The sequence below is a fragment of the Podarcis pityusensis genome (assembly GCF_964106645.2).
Source record: "Podarcis pityusensis genome assembly, chromosome: 6".
In the NCBI taxonomy this organism is placed as follows: Eukaryota; Metazoa; Chordata; class Lepidosauria; order Squamata; family Lacertidae; genus Podarcis; species Podarcis pityusensis.
Window position 1 is genome coordinate 47,048,711 of NC_138030.1, and position 21,346 is coordinate 47,070,056.

General features: G+C 41.0%; 1 protein-coding gene across 1 annotated transcript in view; it reads left to right on the forward strand.

Moving 5' to 3' along the window:
• The window catches only part of SRPK1 (SRSF protein kinase 1), a 29,291-nt gene that overhangs the window by 1,527 nt on the left and 6,418 nt on the right, over window positions 1-21,346 (forward strand). The window contains exons 3-9 of the mRNA XM_081010474.1: window positions 10,628-10,746; window positions 13,494-13,602; window positions 15,171-15,258; window positions 16,168-16,255; window positions 17,297-17,403; window positions 18,928-19,093; window positions 20,718-20,743. Of these exons, the coding sequence (XP_080866600.1) occupies window positions 10,628-10,746; window positions 13,494-13,602; window positions 15,171-15,258; window positions 16,168-16,255; window positions 17,297-17,403; window positions 18,928-19,093; window positions 20,718-20,743 (703 nt within the window). The remainder of the gene's footprint in view (window positions 1-10,627; window positions 10,747-13,493; window positions 13,603-15,170; window positions 15,259-16,167; window positions 16,256-17,296; window positions 17,404-18,927; window positions 19,094-20,717; window positions 20,744-21,346) is intronic.

Genomic DNA, 21,346 nt, shown 5'->3' on the forward strand with positions numbered 1-21,346 from the left:
TGCAGCCTTGCAGCACATACTGGCTGGCAGTCAGGCCTGCTGCTGTCACATGACAGCTGTAAGGCTTGCTCAGCCCTCTGTCTTGAATGTCTGCCATCCCAGAAAGTCCCCCTCCCCACCAGCAGCAATTCTGCCCACAAGTTTAGCAGGCAAAATGGGAAACCACACTGGCAGAGCGATGCCGATGTCACTCCGCAGGCAGAGGCTGGCAGGGCTGGGGGAAGCAAGATCTCTGCTTAATCGAGCCCCCCAGCCTGGTGCAAGCAGAATTTGAATTGTGACCTTGAGATTTACATTTATATTGTATAGCAAGCTGTTCTGGCTAGCCCTGGATTTCAAGTGTTATTTGCATAGTCATAGTAAGCTGTTCTGGCCTTGTAGATCCAAGAAGCTTGAAACATATTCAAAATGGTGCACTAACTTCTGAACATCTAAGATTGCCCGTAAATTCAGCAAACTAAAATGCAATAGACATATGTTCTCTGTGTAGTTTAATACTGTAATAAGAGTATTTAATAATCCCATTCAAACTGAAGGGTGGAACTTACTTTAAACATTTCAGATATCACATAGAAGAAGGAAGTCTTCTTTTTTCACCCTGTTACTATAACTCGAAAAGAGATTTGACCATACCGTACTCTATGTAGCTGCTGTAGACTGACTTTGGTGGACTAAATTGATAGGCCAGTTCTCTGAAATTTTACTGAGAAGTCCCACTGAAATCAGTTAAGTGTGGATAAGATTGTGTTCTGTGTGTGTTAAGCGGCAAGTGGTTTCAGATTAAGAAAATGGAGCCAGAGAATGTGCATTATTTAGTGCGAGTAATTATCAGAGTTGATAGTGCTCTCTGAAAGTTCTTTAAGCCTGGAATTTTACGGAAAGTAATCCCTTGTTTAAGCACTAGCCAAGTACCCATATGCAAGCAGGAGTTACATGTGGGAAAGTGAGAAGAGTAAAAGTTTTTGCAAGCTAGTAACTTGAGGTGGAGGGGAAGGATTATTTACAAGACTCAAGTAAGCCCCGTTTAAGTGAGACTTCTGAGTAAAATTTCAAAGGATTGTACTGCACAGTCGCTGGAAGCTTACATGTGTAGATGCCATCATATGCCATTAAATGCTCTAATAATTTTTTTATTTCCTATTGACTTTGAAATAGGCCTGAATTGAACCCCTTTGTCTGCATTTTCAAATGGTTATTAGTTGTTGTTGTTGTTGTTGTCAATTTGTACCCCACCCATCTGATTGGGTTGCCCCTGGTTTGTCATGTCCTGCCCTTCATTATTCATATTTCTCCAGTTCTCATGCAGTGCACAAAAAGCTCCCAAATCTGGCATCTCTGATTGGAAAAAAGCAATAATGAAGTACTGCTTTGTAGATGATCCTAGTTTCAGTTGCTGGAATCTGCAGTTAAATTAACTCAGGGAGCAATAGAGGGGGAAATATTTGCCTCTGAGCAATTGGAAAACCAGACAGACCTAGGCTAGGTGCACCAATATTCTGACTTGGTGTCAAGTGGCTTCATTTATTCACCTACCCTATGCCTCTACTCATCCATTGTTCACGTCACTAATTTTTGTCCATGTAGCATTTCTGTCACTTCTGAACAGTCAAGGCAATTTTTGTGTCTAAAATAATGCTTTCTGAAATCATGCTGTGAATCCAAAGTTTTAGTAGTAGCAGCATTGTTTTCAGTGCATGAAGGTTTACTGCAAAGTTGTGGCAAGCTAGTAATATTCAGAAATTGAATCCCAAATTTCCCAAGCTCTCTCTTCTATGTTTTTGAAGCTGTCATGCACTGTGGAAGCATTCTAGTAAAAATTAAAAGAGTTGGCCAACAGTTAACTTAATTATACAACCCAAAACCATTATTTACAAATCCATATAGTGTCTTAAGTAGAGTGGTTTTTATAACATGTTTAGCCAAGGTAGCTTCCCATTTAATGCTAGTGCTCTGAGAGAGTTCCGGTTTTTTAATTGCTTGTAGAAAAGAACAATAAAAAAGTTCCCTTCTTGTCAAAAAATCAAGGACTTGACATAAAGTTGTTTATCGCTGTTTCTGCAGCTAACATGTCGTGAATCTTCATATGTAAGATGGCTAACACTCTGGCAGTTCTGAGAGCCTTAAAATAGCCATGGCTATCCTTTATCATAGAGGAAGAGAAACAGTAGAATTTTGCTGTAACAAAGTTAGGCTTAGGACACAATATATACTGAACTGCAAAACGCTATGGGTTTCAACAGAGCCCCATTTCTCCTCAGCTGTGGTATGTGTGGAAGAAGTATAACAGGATCTGTGCATGTTTCCCATGCCTTCCTTTTTCATTCTTCCCCACTCCCAATTGATGCCCATCCATACACTTGAGTTGGTTGCCAGAAGAAATGGGTCTTTGAGCCCTAGGTGGATTTCTCCGCTCAAAGCTGCTGCTTGTGTGATTTTGCCCCTGAACTTGATGAATAGGCTTATTTGTTAACAGCAAACATAAATTTAAAAGAACAGGCTTTAAATAATGCCTTCTTTTTTGGAATTATTTTGAGCAACAGCTATGTTACTATGTATACAAAGCTATCAGTGATTTAACAAAATATATTTTAAGTTTAAGAAGCATTTAAATATACAATGTTGACTTGCATATAATTGTGCAAAAGATCACAAAAATGTTTCTAACCCACCTGCCTGCACATACTAATGTTAGTCATCTGTCTTCTAAAAGCAGTAGTTTTTATCAGGCTTCCCTGCATAGAGGTAAGCCTTGCTCATAACCAGGCAAATGGTTACCAACAAGCTGCAGCAGTGCATGTGGTATTTGACAGTCAAATGCCAGATCTCTGCTAAAAGCCAATACACTTTAAAGAAAAGAAAGAGAGCATTCAAGTCAAGGCAGAGGTCAAATATGGAGGTGATAAATGGCAATACATATAGAGTGCTTTCTGTGATTATAACCTGTGATCACTTCAAAATATGTGCTGCTTTCTGGCCATGGGTTTCCTTCTGATAACATTGGTGCTTATACGTAGAACTACTGTTTTGTTGTGTATGTACCCTGCGGGCCTCTTCACACACACAAGTATGCTATGAATGTTTGAAAACATGTCCTCCATACACTTGTCAGTTGGGACTGGATGAAGCTTCTTGACAAGTGTACTCTGAGGGGGAGCCTGGGCTTGCTGCTTTTTAATGTGTTCCAAGGTGGTGGTTTTACATAACTACCTATACCTTTTAAAATATATTTAATACATTTATAACCCACAGGCCTAGTCAGTATGTCATCAGTTCAGGTCCTACTGGTTGTGAGCATTAGTTGCCTGCATTAGCTAGAATGCATCAATGAAGGTTCATTTCCCTCCCAGAACTTCGGAAAGCAAGCAGTTGTTCTTGCTGCTACCTCTGTGAATTTTTGTTAGTGTGGAGATGCAGCATTTCCCCCTCTTACAATTAAAAAAATGAGAGTGACACACCCTTCTTTGCAGGGTCACAAGGTTCCCCAAATCCCTGTACTTCAGGGCTTTGAGGAAATGTAGGTCTTTGGGGAGAAGATCTGCAGAACAGTAGCAGCTGGTAACAAGTCAAGCTCTCACACTTCTCTACACCCCAGATTTAATTATGATGGAGAGCACTGAGGAAATGCTAAGGCTGTAGGTAATAAGGGAGATATCCACTTGCCCTCCTGTCTGTAGAGGAAAGAGTGCCTAGAGGTCTGTGAGTATGTGGCCATCAGGGACCTCAATGGAATTCTACTTTTTTGCATGTATAACTGTGAAAACAATATAGATGGCATTTCCTTCTGAGCCATAGATATAGAATAAACTAAACCAATGCTGTTTCCCTTTAAGTAAATGCAGCCATTCTGTGTGCTGGGTCTAAGTTTTTTGCTCTCCACAACCATGAATTGTTTTAACATTAATACATAGATCCATCTGTATATGTCTGCTCTGTGTTCTGTGCCATGTGTTCTGTTCCTCTGACATCACTGGCACTACTGAATGTGTGGGAAAATATGTAGGAGTGTGAGGGCAAGACACTACTGCAGTACTGTTTTTCCTTCTTTGTTGTCTTCCTTCCTATAGGCAGAGAGACAAGGGTGAGATCCCTTAAACCCCAAATTCCTACTTGCTGGGAGTTAAATGCTCATGAATGCAAGTCCTTTTTTTCACCTCACCACCACCTTTGAAGAACATTCTGTCTTCACTCATAAATCAGCATGGTACCTAATGAAATGCTTGAATGTTCATTGTTTCACCTTGCAATGAGAAGCTACATGTTAATTGGCCTTTTATTTTTTTAATCTGTTTCCTCTGAATTTCTGTCTAGAACAGTTAATGGTTACAGACGGGTTGGCAGTGCATCATCTTATTTCTTTATGCTTTATAGTGGTACCTCAGGTTACATACGCTTCAGGTTACATACGCTTCAGGTTACAGACTCCGCTAACCCAGAAATAGTGCTTCAGGTTAAGAACTTTGCTTCAGGATGAGAACAGAAATTGTGCTCCGGCAGTGCGGCAGCAGCAGGAGGCCCCATTAGCTAAAGTGGTGCTTCAGGTTAAGAACAGTTTCAGGTTAAGAACAGACCCCCAAAACGAATTAAGTACTTAACCCAAGGTACCACTGTATTATTGTTCGAACACAGTTTGGTGGCATTTGTCCTGAGTGAATGCCTGAAGGAAGAAATGAATGAATTACTCTGGTATGTGTTCTCTGGTATAAGCAGAATAGATAAAATAGAACTACCCTATGGTTGTTTTCAGTGATAGAAGTCATATAGTTTTATAGTTCTAAAGCTAGTGATCAATTGGCATGTTTTCTTTAAGAAAATAGAAAACCTTCATTTTCAGGTCTGTGGGAGAGGAAGCAAGTGTTTTTGCTTAGTTATAACTTTTAAGAACAAGAACTTGACTGGCTTTTCTTCATAGAATATGAACCTTACTTCATTCTCCATACATTTAAATATGGGGAATGTAGATTACAGTAAAGGACTAAGCATGCATACTGTAAGACAGTACAGTCATACCTTTGTTGCCAAACGCCTTGGAACTCCTACGTTTTGGTTCCCGAATGATAAAAAAACCAGAAGTGAGTGTTCCAGTCTTCAAACAATTTTCAGAAGCCTAATGTCCGGTGCGGCTTCCGATTGGCTGCAGGACGCTCCTGCAGCCAATCAGAAGCTGCTCCTTGGTTTTCGAACAGTTCTGGGAGTCAAACGGACTCCCAGAACACATTCTGTTTGAGAACCAAGGTACAACTGTATGATGTCTATCTTGTGAAGACATAATCAGAAGCCTACTTTATCTAGATTATTAAATGAAACAGTCAGTATGGCAGTTCTGCTACCAGTTCTGCACCGGTGAACCCCATACATTGAATGGGGCTTATGCATGAATAACTAGAATCAGAGTTACAGGCAGCCTTAGTTAAGGACTGTTGGTTATATGAATTGCATATGCAATCAAGTCTGGGATCCAAAAAGCATGGCCAGTAGATTTTTTGATTTTGAACAGCAAGCCTCATGCCATATAACAAACTGTGTTTGAAAGATCCTTTTAGTTTCAAAAGGCTTGTTGTGTAACATTGGCTAGGGGTTGGGAGAGTTGCCATTTGAGAATCTCAAGCCCCAGACCCTCTTCACTGAGTGGAACTAGTTATTTGATTCTTCAAATGAAGTTCTATTGAGTACATGGGTGTTTAATCCCGTGTAAATGCATATAGGATTCCAGTCTTTGGCTGTGTTTGCACCATCTGATTTTCATGGGAGGAACCCAGAACAACCAAGGAATTACCTAAGAATAACCGTTTGGTTTTGGCATTTAGTTGCAAGCAGATTCACAAGCTGTAAAAGACTTCAGTCTGTTTTCTCACAGTAAGTATAGTCGTACCTTGGAAGTCAAACTGAATCCATTCCAGAAGTCTGTTCGACGTCCAAAATGTTCGGAAACCAAAGCGCGGCTTCTGATTGGCTGCAGGAACCTCCTGCAGCCAATCGGAAGCCCTGTCAGACGTTCGGCTTCCAAAAATAGTTCGCAAACCAAAACAGTCACTTCCGGGTTTGCGGCGTTCCGGAGCCAAAACATTTGAGAACTAAGCTGTTTGAAAACCAAGGTACGACTGTAGTACTCCTTTCTTTGCCGATCTGTTTGAGAAGAAAAGCTGCAGCAGGCTAACCGAAGCCAGGCAGATTCACTTGCAAGCAAGAGCTTCTGTTGTTCTCCTGAGTAGATCTGTTGGTACAGGAGGCAATGGCAGTGTACCTTGCAATACCTGGAATGTTAAAGCACAAATTAGTGCTTATTTCATGAATAAGATGTGCAAGCTAGAACTTGAATGTGTTTGCAGGCGGAGCCACTTACCACACTTATTCAGACTGTATTTCAGCTGCATCTTCATTTGTCTTGCTTCGTGTAACTTTTTCTCTGCCTTTTCAGCTGTATACCACTTTTTACATAGACAGATGCGTTGCTGTTTGGTTTTCATAGCTCATCAGTTCAGTTAATCACTGAAATGCCAGCATGAACTGAAAGGCTAAATATGTTGCAGAAGTACCATACAATAGCCAAGAATGATACTGGCACCTGCCTCTGCAATTGTCCAGTTTGTTTATTTCTTAATAAGAACATATGAGATGAAGAAGCTTGTCTTGTTTAGGTTGGGATGCCTTTATGAAAATTGACTTCCATCTTTTCCATAGAATTGTTTTGGGCAGAGCTAGAAAAATAATTGGCACCTACTGACACAGAGAAGCTAATACTTTGAGCTCTTGTGCTGATACAGTATAATCAATACTGTGATACTCTTTTCTTTCAAAGTTCTTAAGGAAATTTATTATTGAACCGGAAACTCGTAGCTTCACTTCAGTTAGGCTACATAGTTAGTATATCTGGAAAGACTTTGGAAGTTGGTCAGCATCAAAAGAATAGAATGAGTTTTTGGCCATTCCAGAGCATGGCTAAATTTTTCAGGAAGCAAATTAGCTGAGAGCAACTCTCTTCAGTGATGCTGCAAGGCATTTACCTGCAATGCAGTGCTATGCATCTGCAGCTAGGTGGTGGAGGCAAATTCCATTTCTCTCTTGCTTTTGCACAAAGCTTTGCTGTGTTCAGGAAGAACCAGCCCTCTGCTTGCAATTTATGTACCGCTATTACTTGCACCAGGGTGCCATTTAATTTTTGATGGCTCTTTCGAAAACTGTTGACCCGACTTCAGAGATACCTTCATCAATGGGAGTTCGTGCTTCGTGCAGGTAAGCTTGCCTTTTACAGCATTTTTTAAAACCCAGATGGAAAAAAGGGAGTTTGGCTGCCTCAATGAGGACTTCTCTGAATTCCGTTTAAGCTCATAAATCTTCCTGAGGACACTGATTCAATTGTCGTCCTCCCCTAGCATGTAATCTTACCACATGCTTAGCTTAAGAACAAATCCAATGAAGTTAGGTTGTAAAAGCAAGTAGATGTTCAGAAGCCCAAGGTGCTTGTTGGGGTGGATGTCTGCCAAATGTTCTGATATGTTAAAATGGATTCATTCAAGGCTTCTGTTAGCATTTGATGTGTTTCTAGCAGTGTAGCAGTTCTGACAGCTGTCTGTTTCTTATTCATTGAAATGCAGTCTCTGGAACTCTCACATCAGCCTTTTGTTCCTGCTTACAAGCTGACTTCTAAATCGTTTAAATGAATCAGAAGATGCTTTCAGGTTTCTCCTCTTGGTAACAATTTGCTCAAATAAATCATTGTTTAGAATCAAATGATATATTAAAATAAGGTTTTTGTACCTCCTATGCATGTTTTACCATCCTTGCCCATGCCCGTTTGGGGTGCATTTTAGGATGGATAAATTTTAGGAGGGCGGGGCAGGAGCAGTTGTGGGGATTGTATTGAGCATTTTTAAAAGATTTAATAGCAAAAGTACACATACTTTCCAAGAAACATTAGAGAGAAAATATTGCCTTTGAAAGGCGATCACATCTCTGCAGTGTTATGTGGTCTTTTTCACTGCCTGGAAATTATAGTTCACACTCATTTTGAAAGTATAAGGACTTGAAATAATTAATTGCAAAGATATTGAGCTCTCTGAGTCTTTGTAACATCACTCAGTGATAAGACATTCAGACTTCCTTTAGCTAAAGGATCAGGATAGTTCTCAAAAGCTTTATGAAGGCTTTCTAGTAACTTCTTTGCTGCAGGAAGATTGTGCTTGTGGAAGAGATGTGTGATTGCAGAATATTCAGGGAATTTCAAACAGCGTTTTTGCCTGGAAAATTAGCTTTAAGGCTTACCTAATTCCTTGTCGATGCATACCCTAGAACGTTCTGTCATTAAAAACCGATCTAGTAAACCTTAACAATTCAGCGTTCCCATAGTTATGACGTAATTAATGAAGAGATTTGCTGTGATGGGTGTGGCTTCTAGAGGGATCACATTGATTTCAACCTTATTCATTTCCTCTCTAGGTTTGAGATTTATTGAGTAGCGTTATGATTTTTTAAAATCATTGTCTGCAGTTTGTCTTAACTCTTGTTTAACATTTGATTTTGTGTTTATTCCTGTATGTGCTCTGCTCGCATTAGGCTAACTGTGAATATTTACAACTTCTAATTTTTGCCAAAGAAAGGTGTTGGGAGTTTAAATAAATCTTCAAGAGATGAGTGTGTGGAGGGAACAGTCAGTTTAGAATGTGTGTAAAATGTTCCAGAAGTGTACATGAGCACTCTTTGCAAGTATGCTGATTTATTTATTTTTGTTTGAACATCCCTACACCGAACCCCACAATAGCTGTATTTCACAATTGTTTTGTGAAACCAGTTACTTTACAAAAGGTTTATTTGTTATTCTGCAAAATAACTGTTATGTGTTGTATATAATGGTGTTACATAGCTGTCAGTAAGAACAGAATGAAGAGGGAAGCAATTTTTGGCTATTCCCCCTACCACCAGCAACCCTGTGCACACACAAAAATCTTCTCCAGAGGGTTGGGGACCCTCAGAGCATTGATTTATGCCTTATGATCAGCTGAGCAACTCAGTATTTAACAAACAAAATCCAGGGAGTGACTAGATATAAGTATGTTTCTCTTGGTATTCAAATATAATATGCCATGGATCACTGTAGCTGTCAGTCTAAAGCCTGACAACTACTAGTTGACAGCATGCAAGTTGTAGTTACATGTTTCTAGATATGCACGACTATTTTTCTTTCTGCTGAAAGATTGGGTTTTTATTTTCTGCCACTCTATACAGTAGCTTGAAATTCTCGTTTTTAGGGAGCCATAAAGATGGGTTCATCCCACTGCATGGAAGCACACTGAGTCACTTATAGGGCTGGAATGCATTTGGGTACCTGTAATAGGATGACTAAACTGAAGCCATTCTGAGGGGATGTCTATAGAAAATAATGCAGAATCCTAAAATTTCCCTTCATCCTGAACCCATCACCAAGCAGTTTCCACTGCAAGTCTTCTGTGAGCCACTGGCAGTTATTTTTAGCCTAAGGACTATCCTACACTGTTGAAGCCTTCTGAATGCCTATTATTTTTTATTAAAATATTTTTGAAAGCCAGTAATGAGGAGACCATGTGTATCTCCCTGGGGAGGAATTCCAAAGGTTGGGACCACCACTGAGAAAGCCCTGTTCCTAGAACCTACCCGCCTTATGACAGCCCAAAGAGCAGGGTCTTGGACCCTGATCTTGGGCAGATTCATACAGGTATAGATGGCCCTTCAGATAAATTAGGCTGCTAGAGCTACTAGCCTGCTGAAATGTTTACTGTTCCATTGAGACACTGGCAGCCTGCATTTCCCTGCTGGCTGGAGAGGAACGGAAGCCCCTTCACAACCAGTATGGAAATGAAAGTTCTTAAAAAAAAACAAAGAACCCTGCTATAAAGAAGACGTAAAATGAACCATCCCTCCACCATCCTGCTTGGTTTTCACACTGATCAGGGAGGGAGGTGCTTTCCTTCCTCCATGGTTGGCATGGAAACCAAGTGGACTGGGCAGAGGGAGAGATCCATCCTCTACCAGCTCGCTCCCTTGCCAGTATGAAATTCCTGTTTGCTTATAGCTACAAGGTGAGTAGTTAGTTACAAGCCTAAATTCTTGCTGCTATTACTCTCTGCCTGCCTCTCTCGCCTCTTGATTGGCATTTTTTGGAGAGGGGCAGTCATTTGGCCCAGCGCCTATAGCTTAGGACATTCTGCTACAGACAAAATGCATCACAAAGCACAGCTGTACCTGGTAAAAGTGCAGTTGACTCCCTCCCCATGACTGAGCAAGGCAAATACCTGGCATAATCGTAGTGGGAGTGATTGGTGTACTGTGCAACATTTGATCCTCCATGAAGACAGCTCTAGACATTGGTGTGACTGGTATCTTTTGAAACTGTACTAATTTGAGTGTTGGTACTTGCTGCACATGTGGAGCTGTCTGCACAAGTTGTATCTGCTGAGAGGGTTTGTTCCAACCTAAGTGATCTGAGATAGATGTGATGCACCTGCATTTCAGTTCCTTTTAAAAAATTAGGAACATTTCTTTTGCCTATCATTATCCAACCTCAAACTGCATTTTAGTCTTTGCATATTCTTTCTTCCTTTGCTCTAAGTACACACAGTAAAAAGCTTACGACTTACAAACTTGCGATGTCTCCTAGGCCAGAAACCCAACATCGAGGCCCTGCTGCCCATTCAGAGAATGATCTTCCTGAACAAGAAGAGGAAATCCTGGGATCAGATGATGATGAGCAGGAAGATCCCAATGATTACTGCAAAGGTGAGAGGTTTTATTTTACAATTTGAGTATCATAATTTTAGACCAATAATTAAGGTTGTAAACCTGGTTTGGTACATTGTATGTATCAGCCAGTAAGCGATTTTGCTTTGTAGATAGAAAAAGGAACTCATCTGTGGGGACTTGATAGACTAATACTTCTTCTTACAAGACCAGACATCTACCAGACTATGTCCTCCTTGTTTGTTCAGCAAATCAAAGTTAATACATCAAGACATATGCTTGCTTAAGGTATTTCTCAGTATTTTTATTCATTTAACTTTTTACAACTTCTCCAGCTTTCCATTTAATATATGCTCCATATTTACAACTGAAATTAAAGTTAACATCAAAACTGCATAATAAACATCAGAAATAAAAACTTAACAATAACAAAAAATGGAACTTTACAATTTTAAAAAATAAAACTAAAATTTAAAATTTAATAAAAAAGCTGACTAAATCAAAATGAGTTCAGGTTACAATCTGGGCAAGTGTTGAAGCAATCTCACAAATTGCTCACAGTATGCAGATTCCTGATAGAATAGAAAAATTGTTGCAAAAACCCTGATAGATGAGCAAAGCCTGTGATGGAATTTCATCCAAAGTCACATGAGAAATTCATCAGGATGTAAAATTCATCAGGAAACCAGGAAATAAACAAAGCCTAATAGCCCCTAAGCATGGCGAGTGAAAAGTAAAAACTATGTAGTTGTCTGGTAGGCCTCTCCAGCAGAGTGATGAGTGAGATTCCAAAGCAACATCATCCTCATGGAAGATGCCTGGGACAGCAGTGGATTAACCCAATGCAGTGGTAGAATTTGGAATAAGTAGGGGGGGAATTGTTCTAGTCAGAGGGAGACTGCATTCCCGAGGGTAGTTACTGTCTGCAATCCATAGTTTGCAGGAAGCTCAGTATAGGACCCCCAGTGTGTGCTAGAGAATACTGGGTGAAGCAATTCAATTTGTACTGGTACCTTTGGATACCTGCCAACACTTAGAGAAAGCTATTAGTTGCTCTTCAGGTGCTAAAGATTACCATGTAAATCTGTACATTTTGGGTCCACTTGCTATATATAAAGCACTGACATAGTGTCATACAGGAATTGGCAAAGAACAGTCATTTCCTCCACTTAAATACCATATGTCTACCTTCACATCACGGAATTCTCAATGTAAAACATGACTGTATCTCCCCAATCCTGGCTCTTCTTACCCAAACTGGTATACTTAGCATCCCGCTCAATGGAATAAACTGAATGAAAAACATGTCATGTCTCCACTGACTTCATTTTGTGTGGGTGTACTGTTTGCCCGGCATAGAAATTTAGCAGGCTGGCAGCAAAGGCATGGATCTCTCTGTCTTTCTATTGCCAGCCAGCGTGTTCTATGCTAGACGGGGGGGGGGGGTGTCACCTGCTGTGCCTGTATTAGAAAACATGGTAGACTGGTAGCAAAAGGGAAGGAGCAGCCTGATGCGAACCCTCTTGCTTTTAATGCTGAACACGGAGGGGGCTTACCCATTATCAGCTAGCTTGGAATGGCAGTGGGCTGTCAGAAGAGGGATGGAGTGTTCAGACTTCTGCCTCCTGTCAGTCTGCATGGTTTCTTTGCGTGACAGAAGGAGGCAGTTTCCCCACCTCCCTGTCCAGCATAGAAAGGATGCTGGAGAAGGGAATGGGTGCTCAGCCCTCCACCTCCAGACCCTCCTCCAAGCCCAGCCTAGAAATGCAGCAAGCTACCAGAGAAGGGTTGAAGCACTTGATCAGCCCAGTCACTCGCCTGGATGAAATTCCTTGTTGCCCATGGCGACCAGGCAAGTGTTTAAAAACAAGCCTGTTTTGATAGTTCTTGCATTATAGTCCTTGCATTATCTAATCCAATATAGTGATCCAGAAATATATTTTAAAAATTAATAACAAACTCCCCATGCTGAACAAACTAGGCTTCAAGGAAATACGTTCACCAAGCCATTTCTTAAAAGGTAGGATGTTGCCTGTTTCCCCTTTGTGTATACCTGAGAGTAAGCATCTTTTAATCTAATGGGATCTTTTTGTAGCAATGTATGAGATGGCATTGTTAGCTTTCCTCCTTGTTAAAAAGCAGGTTCACACAATTGCAAACAACGCTTGATGCTGTTGTGAAGTATGTGTGTAGGTGTAGCAAGTACAGCTCAGGGGCCTAAATAGAGGTGCTGCCCTCATGAATCACAGTGATGTACTGTAGTTGCCTGGCGTGAATGTCAGAAAATGAATTGTTTTTGTGTGAAGTAGCTCCTGTTTGAGGTGGGCTGATTTGGGTTGGCTGATGCCATTTAGGTGGTTAGGAGGATGTGTGAACCTCTTCAGATATGCAACTTCCCACATGGTTGGACCCTTTGCAGTTCACCATAGTGGTGGCAACCATAGCACAAAGGTAATGTGAGAAGGGGGCAAGAATGCATTGGCAGAATGGTGTACAGGAGCTCTTTAATAGGAGCTCACATAGGTCATAATTTTTCTTAATTCAGCATCGCCAAGGTCCAGGGATAAGTCTCAAAGTCAGTAATTCAACGACATAGACCTTCATACATCAATTGGCAACCAATCCCACCATGCCCGTCTTCTCTCTAGATTGTTTTTGATAAATATTGAGTAAGCTCTTTGAACAAAGGCAGGGCTTGAATGTATGCACCTCCATTGGCTTCTATTAATAAACTAGTGGTCAATTATGTATCTGGAGGCAATTATGTATCTTTTTACATTTCCTAGGAGGCTACCATCTTGTTAAAATAGGGGATCTGTTCAATGGAAGATACCATGTGATCCGGAAGCTGGGATGGGGACACTTTTCTACGGTGTGGTTATCATGGGACATCCAGTAAGTCTTTTTTCTTTTTGGAAGGAATTTCTGCTAGTTGCATGGAATATTGTTACAGACCAGCAACATGAGATTTTTCCTCAGAATGTTCCTCCTTGTTTGCAAATCCAGAGGTTTCATCTCATGCTTTAAAACAACAGCAACAGGGGACACAGAAAGGGCTGAACTCCTCAATGCCTTCTTTGCCTCAGTCTTCTCCGATAAAGAAAACAATGCCCGACCTGAAGAATTTGGAGCAAATGATTCAGCAGAGGAAACACAGCCCAGAATAACTAAGGAGATAGTACAAGAATACTTGGCTAGTTTAGATGGATTCAAGTCTCCAGGGCCAGATGAACTGCATCCAAGAGTATTAAAAGAACTGGCAGATGTGATCTCAGAACCACTGGCAGTCATCTTTGAGAATTCCTGGAGAACAGGCGAAGTCCCGGCAGACTGGAGGAGGGCAAATGTTGTCCCTATTTTCAAAAAGGGGAAAAGAGAGGACCCAAATAATTACCGCCCAGTCAGTCTGACATCAATACCAGGGAAGATTCTGGAGCAGATCATTAAGCAAACAGTCTGTGAGCACCTAGAAAGGAATGCTGTGATCACCAATAGTCAGCATGGATTTCTGAAGAACAAGTCATGTCAGACTAACCTGATCTTGTTTTTTGACAGAATTACAAGCTTGGTAGATGAAGGGAACGCAGTGGATGTAGCCTACCTTGATTTCAGCAAGGCATTTGACAAGGTGCCCCATGATATTCTTGTAAAGAAGCTGGTAAAATGTGGTCTTGACTATGCTACCACTCAGTGGATTTGTAACTGGCTGACTGACCGAACCCAAAGGGTGCTCATCAATGGTTCCTCTTCATCCTGGAGAGTTCAAGAAGGACACTGACAAACTGGAACGTGTCCAGAGGAGGGCAACCAAAATGGTCAAAAGCCTGGAAACGATGCCTTATGAGGAACGGCTAAGGGAGCTGGGCATGTTTAGCCTGGAGAAGAGGAGGTTAAGGGGTGATATGATAGCCATGTTCAAATATATAAAAGGATGTCACATAGAGGAGGGAGAAAGGTTGTTTTCTGCTGCTCCAGAGAAGCGGACACGGAGCAATGGATCCAAACGACAAGAAAGAAGATTCCACCTAAACATTAGGAAGAACTTCCTGACAGTAAGAGCTGTTCGACAGTGGAATTTGCTGCCAAGGAGTGTGGTGGAGTCTCCTTCTTTGGAGGTCTTTAAGCAGAGGCTTGACAACCATATGTCAGGAGTGCTCTGATGGTGTTTCCTGCTTGGCAGGGGGTTGGACTCGATGGCCCTTGTGGTCTCTTCCAACTCTATGATTCTAACAACAACAACAACATGGTAACATGTACAAACTGAAAACTGATTCATATTCCCCCTTACATATTATTTCTTCAAGTTTACTTTTTATTGAACTTGAGGGAAATTATGCATTCAGGAGTGACAGAGAACCTGCGTTTGTATTTTGTAGGAAATGATCCTGAGCATTCAGGTCTTTTTCTGTTAGTGCTATCTGATTCCTGAAGGCAGTTTAGTACTAAACTTTGTGTCCACTTAGGGGGAAGAGGTTTGTGGCAATGAAAGTTGTAAAGAGTGCTGAACACTACACAGAAACAGCATTGGATGAAATCAAACTGCTGAAATCTGTGAGTATCCACAAGTAGATGGTTTTGATTCAATTTCAAATTATATCCTTTAAAAATATCAGCAAATGGCTCCCAGCCATAATATAATATCTTGCTCCATACTAGATACAAAGGGGGATGCTGTACACAGGATTAGATTAGGCATTTGTTATTATTTTTCTTTAATTTGTAAAGGTCAATTTTTATCTCTGTTTCCAGAGCATTTTAAAAGATGACAGAAGATTATTTATTAAATTGGTTAGTCGTTTTATCTTGCCCAAGGCAGCCCCAAGCAACTTACAACCAACCAACCAAACAAACAGAAAAAGAAAAAAAAATCCACAAGAGATATATTAAAACCAAGGGGGGCGGAATACATTTAAAACATCCCACACACTTCTAAAAGGCCACAGATAATTAAAGGTCAAATTCTTGGTTAGAGATGAAAATTTCTGCCTGGTGCTTAAAGATATGGCTATTGTAATTATTGCAAGTGGGTAATTCATCTCAGGTTTGATTTGCTATTTGTGTCATTAGTTGTAGGTATCATGTCATCCCATTACCTTAGCTGGTAATCTTCCTTTCATGTATCCAGCAGTACATTTTCAGTCATTTTTATGGAGGGAGGGAAAGGTAAATGCAGGCTCATGAGAAGTAACAGCATTAGTACAGCTACTTAGACAGTGTTGTTTAGGAATTGATTAAAGGAGGGTTTTTCCGCCCCGGCTGGGGCATAAGGCAAGGTTAGTATGGACATAGTTGCTCAAGAATAGTCAGAAATGCTAACATAAATTGATTGTTTGATTTGCTAAATAAGAATGTGGGGTGAGAATCTGGAGAGTGTCTTGGAAACCTATGGGATTTGATAAAGATTAAATGATAAACATTAAATGATTTTTTATGGTGTTTGATTTCTCCCCCACCCCACAGGTCCGCAACACTGACCCAGACGACCCAAACCGAGAGAGAGTAGTTCAGTTATTAGATGACTTCAAAATCTCAGGAGTAAATGGTTCCCGTATCCTTTTAATAAAACCAGACTTTTCTGCGATCTTTAATCCAGCAAAATGTGGGATTTAATAAAATACAGTGCTGGGTTAAAACATAAATGGTTGTCTTACACAGTGATGAAATTTCACAACGTGTAGCCGTTTGGCAAAAGTATGTTTTCAGTTTCCTTCAGCCATATGAAGAAAACAACCTACAAAAAGGTTTCCTTTCTGAGTGGCAAGAGCCATTTTGAATGTTGGAAGTTGAGAAGACAATTTGAAAAAAGTGAGAGTATTGTTTGGGTTTTCCCACTGATGTGGCTTTAGCTTCATCTGTACCGCCTTACAATATTTCTGTATCCCTGTGTGTGTGGAATTTACCAGTGAAAATTCATAGGACTATTAATAATTAGAATACTTTATGGTGCAATAACAGTACATTGGTACCTTGGGTTAAGAACTTAATTCGTTCCGGAGGTCGGTTCTTAACCGGAAGCTGTTCTTAACCTGAAGCACCACTTTAGCTAATGGGGCTTCCCGCTGCCGCCATGCAATTTCTGTTCTCATCCTGAAGCAAAGTTCTTAACCCAATGTACTATTTCTGGGTTAGCGGAGTCTGTAACCTGAAGCATCTGTAACCCGAGGTACCACTGTAATGGGGTGGATGTTGGGGCCTTGCTCATCTGGCTTCCCAATGTCATATATTGCTGCTGGTTACCAAGAGCGGGGCAGGGAGTGCAGTGGATGTGCGGTGGGGGGGGGGAGCATTGGGCTGACTCAACCACTGCACCCACACCAAGCGCCCCATTGCCTTACCTCTCCCTCTTGGTAACTGGCAGCAGTGCACAGCATGGGGAAGCCACACAAGGAATGCCACACCACTGGCGGGGGTTGTGTAAAATTGCCACAAAGTGTAGTAGCTATTCTAGAAAACTACATGCAGATAGTCAGGGGAAAATAGGTATATATGCAATAACTAAGCATGAAATTTCTTTTTCCATGTTGCTATGTATTCAGCAATAGCTGACTTTGTAAATGTTCCGGGAAATTCAGCCTTGACTCAGCCACAGATATTTGCATGGTGTTTGAAGTTTTAGGGCACCATCTTCTGAAATGGATCATCAAATCAAATTATCAGGGTCTTCCACTACTCTGTGTAAAAAGAATCATCCACCAGGCATGTTATATATACTACATTTGGGACTACTTTTGTGAAAAGTTGTTTTCTGTCAAGCGTTTGGTGCTCCGAAGTGCAGCTGGAGACTCTCTGTGATGTCAGTTGCTGCACTTTGGGCTGGTGGAACAGATCAAAATTATAACAATGACTTCTCATTGGTGGATATCCTGTGCATCACATGCTCTAGGATCCCAAGATCAGGTCCTTCACGCAGTATTTAAGGATAACAAGAAACTGCTGTGAATCAGTAGGCCAGTTCAAGAGTTTTCTCATGCTTTCTGTCTAATAGCAGAATCAGATTCTATCTAATAGCAGAATCAGTGATCCTGTTCTGATTGATTTGGCAGCAAAAGAGGGTAGGTTGTTGCATATTACAGGAAACCACAAGGCACTCTTTTTAGAAAAGGCAGCACAGTTCCCAAAAGTGGAAGCAAAGGACTGTGTATGTGTGCTTTACTGCTCCAGGAGCATTTTTGTTTGCTCCACTTGGGGTCATATAAAATGTGTTTTGTGTGTATGTGTGTTGAGGGGGAAGGAATCATTTGGGTGGGTTAACTTAGGGAGGGAGAAACAGCTAGAGTGAAACAAAGGGAAGATGTGGGCACTCTTGCTACTGAGGCAGGTGGGTGCCATCCCCCAACTGCCTTACACACACAGGAACAAAAGGCTGGATGGTGATGATGGATCATTTGTTTGCTCACTTCTCTCTGCCCCACACTTTGGCTGTGGGAAGAGGTGAAGAGGAGATGGAGTGACAGCACCTAACTAGGGTAATAGGTGGGTTGTTGCTCAGTTGCCCTGTCCACTTGCCCAGGTTCCTAATGGGTGCAACTAAAGGAGGTGGAACCAAAGAGGCACACTGACCTGCTGCTTCTTCATTCTGTGAGTACGGAACAGCCCCTTGAGTCAGGTGATATGCAAAAGGAGTTGGCAAAGTGCTGTGAAATGGACATCCTAATATGTCACAGTGGTGCCTCCACTCAAGGGCCTGACCTGATCATAGGCATCCTTATTTGAAAACAAGCCCTAATGGGACTTATTCCCATGTAAGGTTGACTGGGTGTGTTGTTCAGGCTGCAAAATGTATCTTCCCTTCATATTATCACACACTTGTACATTAACATATAATACTGGAGGCATCATCCCGTTGAATAACACACACACACACACACACACACAAAAACAGGTGTTGTGCAACGCTTTGTTGCAAGTTCCATTTGTAATTGATGCTTCAAGAACAGAAATGAAAGCTGGGAAGGATGGGGAAGCCTAGAAGAATAGTGCTAAAATGAATGGGAATTACGCCTTCAGCAACAGTAGGTTGAAGATCAAGTAAAACGCTCATTTTGCTATAGTTTCCATAGTAACCTGGCTTTTTCACTGCTTGCTTCATAATAAAATCAAGCTTTTGGTCACATTGTGCACCACAACTACCAGATCCTGGCTCTTCGGTATACTTTGGAAGTTACACAATGACATTTTGTCAGCCGTATGTGACTTTCCTTTGTCGTTTGTTCTCTGCAGGTTTTGCAGGGACTGGACTATTTGCACGCCAAGTGTCGGATTATCCACACTGATATTAAACCAGAGAACATTCTGCTGTGTGTTAATGACCAGTATATCCGCAGGCTGGCTGCAGAAGCAACAGAGTGGCAGAGATCTGGAGCCCCCCCTCCTTCTGGCTCTGCAGGTGCTTTTTGTGTTTTAGCTTAAAGTCAGTTCATTCTGAAGTGGTTTGTTAGGATATGACAAATATTAGCTGTCTAGATCACCCTGAACATGGTTAGTACGGAACACCATTTCTGTTTGTCTATAAAATAGATATTCATTGCAGTACTAGCTGTATGGTTCCATAAAGAGCTCATGAAAAGTGTGTAAATTGCCACGCTGGAGAGTTATTTAAAATGCTGTTTCTGATCTCATGTAATTAAATTGATGATAGGCCAACCAACTTCTGTTGCGTTGTGTATAAAAGAGTTTATAGAAATTCAGTTTAGAAGACCTCTGCAGTGAGGTGCATCTTGGATATGCCTTGCTCAGTCTTTTGTATTCTCCAGAGAGTTTAAAAATTCTCTCCATCATACATTCCGTATATATTATGTATAAGTAGACTCTCCATTAAGTGGCTTTACTATTACAGGTGTTCAATCTTTTAAGACAAATCTGATATAGAAATTGAATCCTCCCTGGTGCTGCCAAAGAGCTGTGCAACAGTATCTCAGGATTACTTTTGAAGAGCATTGACTAATGGTAAAAGCGGGGAGGGTGTTCCCAATTTGGTCTCCACCAAATCTGTGGTGTTTTATTGAGACTACATGAACTCCATCCTTTTCAGTCACCAGCCAAGGTGGTACACCGTACCTGAAGCTTTCATAAGAGTATGGTTACAGAGCAGTAGCCATGACAACTGTTTAATGTCTTGCTGTATCTGTATTCTTCAAGACCAGTCAGTTTTCAAAACAGAGGTCCAGGGGTCACAACCCTGTCCTTCTCCAGTGGTCAGGCTCTTTCTTGTCTATTAAACATTTTTACCCCTTGATTAAACATAGGTCTGCCAGGGGCCAATGAAAATTATTTTTGTGGACTGTCAGCTGACTACCTGTGATTTACTATTTCAAGTACAGTTGTACCTTGGAAGTCGAACGGAATCCATTCCGGAAGTCTGTTCGACTTCCGAAAACCAAAGTGTAGCTTCTGATTGGCTGCAGGAAGCCAATGTCTTTCAGACATTCGGCTTCCAAAAGAATGTTAGAAAAGCAGAACAGTCACTTCCAGGTTTTGATCGTTCAGGAGCCAAAATGTTTGAGAATTAGGCTGACTTCCAAGGTACGACTGTGGTTAATTGGAAATTGATGGAACTTGAAGTGGACTTAATGCACTCTTGACTTACCTATGTGTCATCTCAGTTCACTTTTTAAAGTACTGTGTACGTGCTGCTGTGTTGCCTCACTTGCATGTAATTATTCCCCTCACTTTGAAAACGGTTGAGTGGCCTGACAATTGATAACATAATTGTTGTTATGTATAATAATCTGACATTGAGTTCTCTCTGCTTCCATAAGAAGGTAACAATTTAGTGTTTGGAACAGCTTCTCAGTGTTGCAGGAGTGATTTAAGTAGATGCCTGTCTTCCAATGCTGCTCAGTGTTGGAATTCAATCTGTTGATGACTTGATGAGAACATTTTCCTATTTGTCTATACTGCAGTCATGTTGCAGAAGTAGTTTTCTGTTAACTATAGAATAGTTTGAGTAGTATGCCACTTTAATAGCACGATTGCAGGCTTATTAATTGTATTTCTTTTTTACTTCACAGTGAGTACTGCACCACAGCCCAAACCAGTAAGTATAATAACTTGTGCCTGTTATAAATGAGTTAAACTTTGCATTCAGATGTACACTGTCTTTTTACAGAGCAGTTCCAGTGCTGTGGGAAGGCTCCTACCAAATAGCACAGTTGTGTCTGGACATATTTAGATTTCTATTTCCCACCATCCCAGGGGCTCAGATTTTAGCATGCTGCCATATACACTCCATTTCTTTCAGTTCTCTTAATGGTTACCCTTTCTTTGCCTTAGTTGTACTGTTAATAGTTTTTTAATATTTTTCTAGCTACTACAATTGCGGAATTTCTGATGACCAAATCTATGATTTTTCTCTTCGTATCATATATTTATTCGTATGAACACGTACTTGGAGGTAGTCTGAACTGCTCACTTGAATGAAATAAATATGATGTGAACTGGTCTGTAGTGCACAAAGGTTCCTTGTTTAATATCTGAAATATCTAGAACAGGCATAGGCAAACTCGGCCCTCCAGATGCTTTGAGACTACAATTCCCATCATGCCTGACCACTGGTCCTGTTAGCTAGGGATGATGGGAATTGTAGTCTGAAAACATCTGGAGGGCCGAGTTTGCCTTTGCCTGATCTAGAATGTGGCCA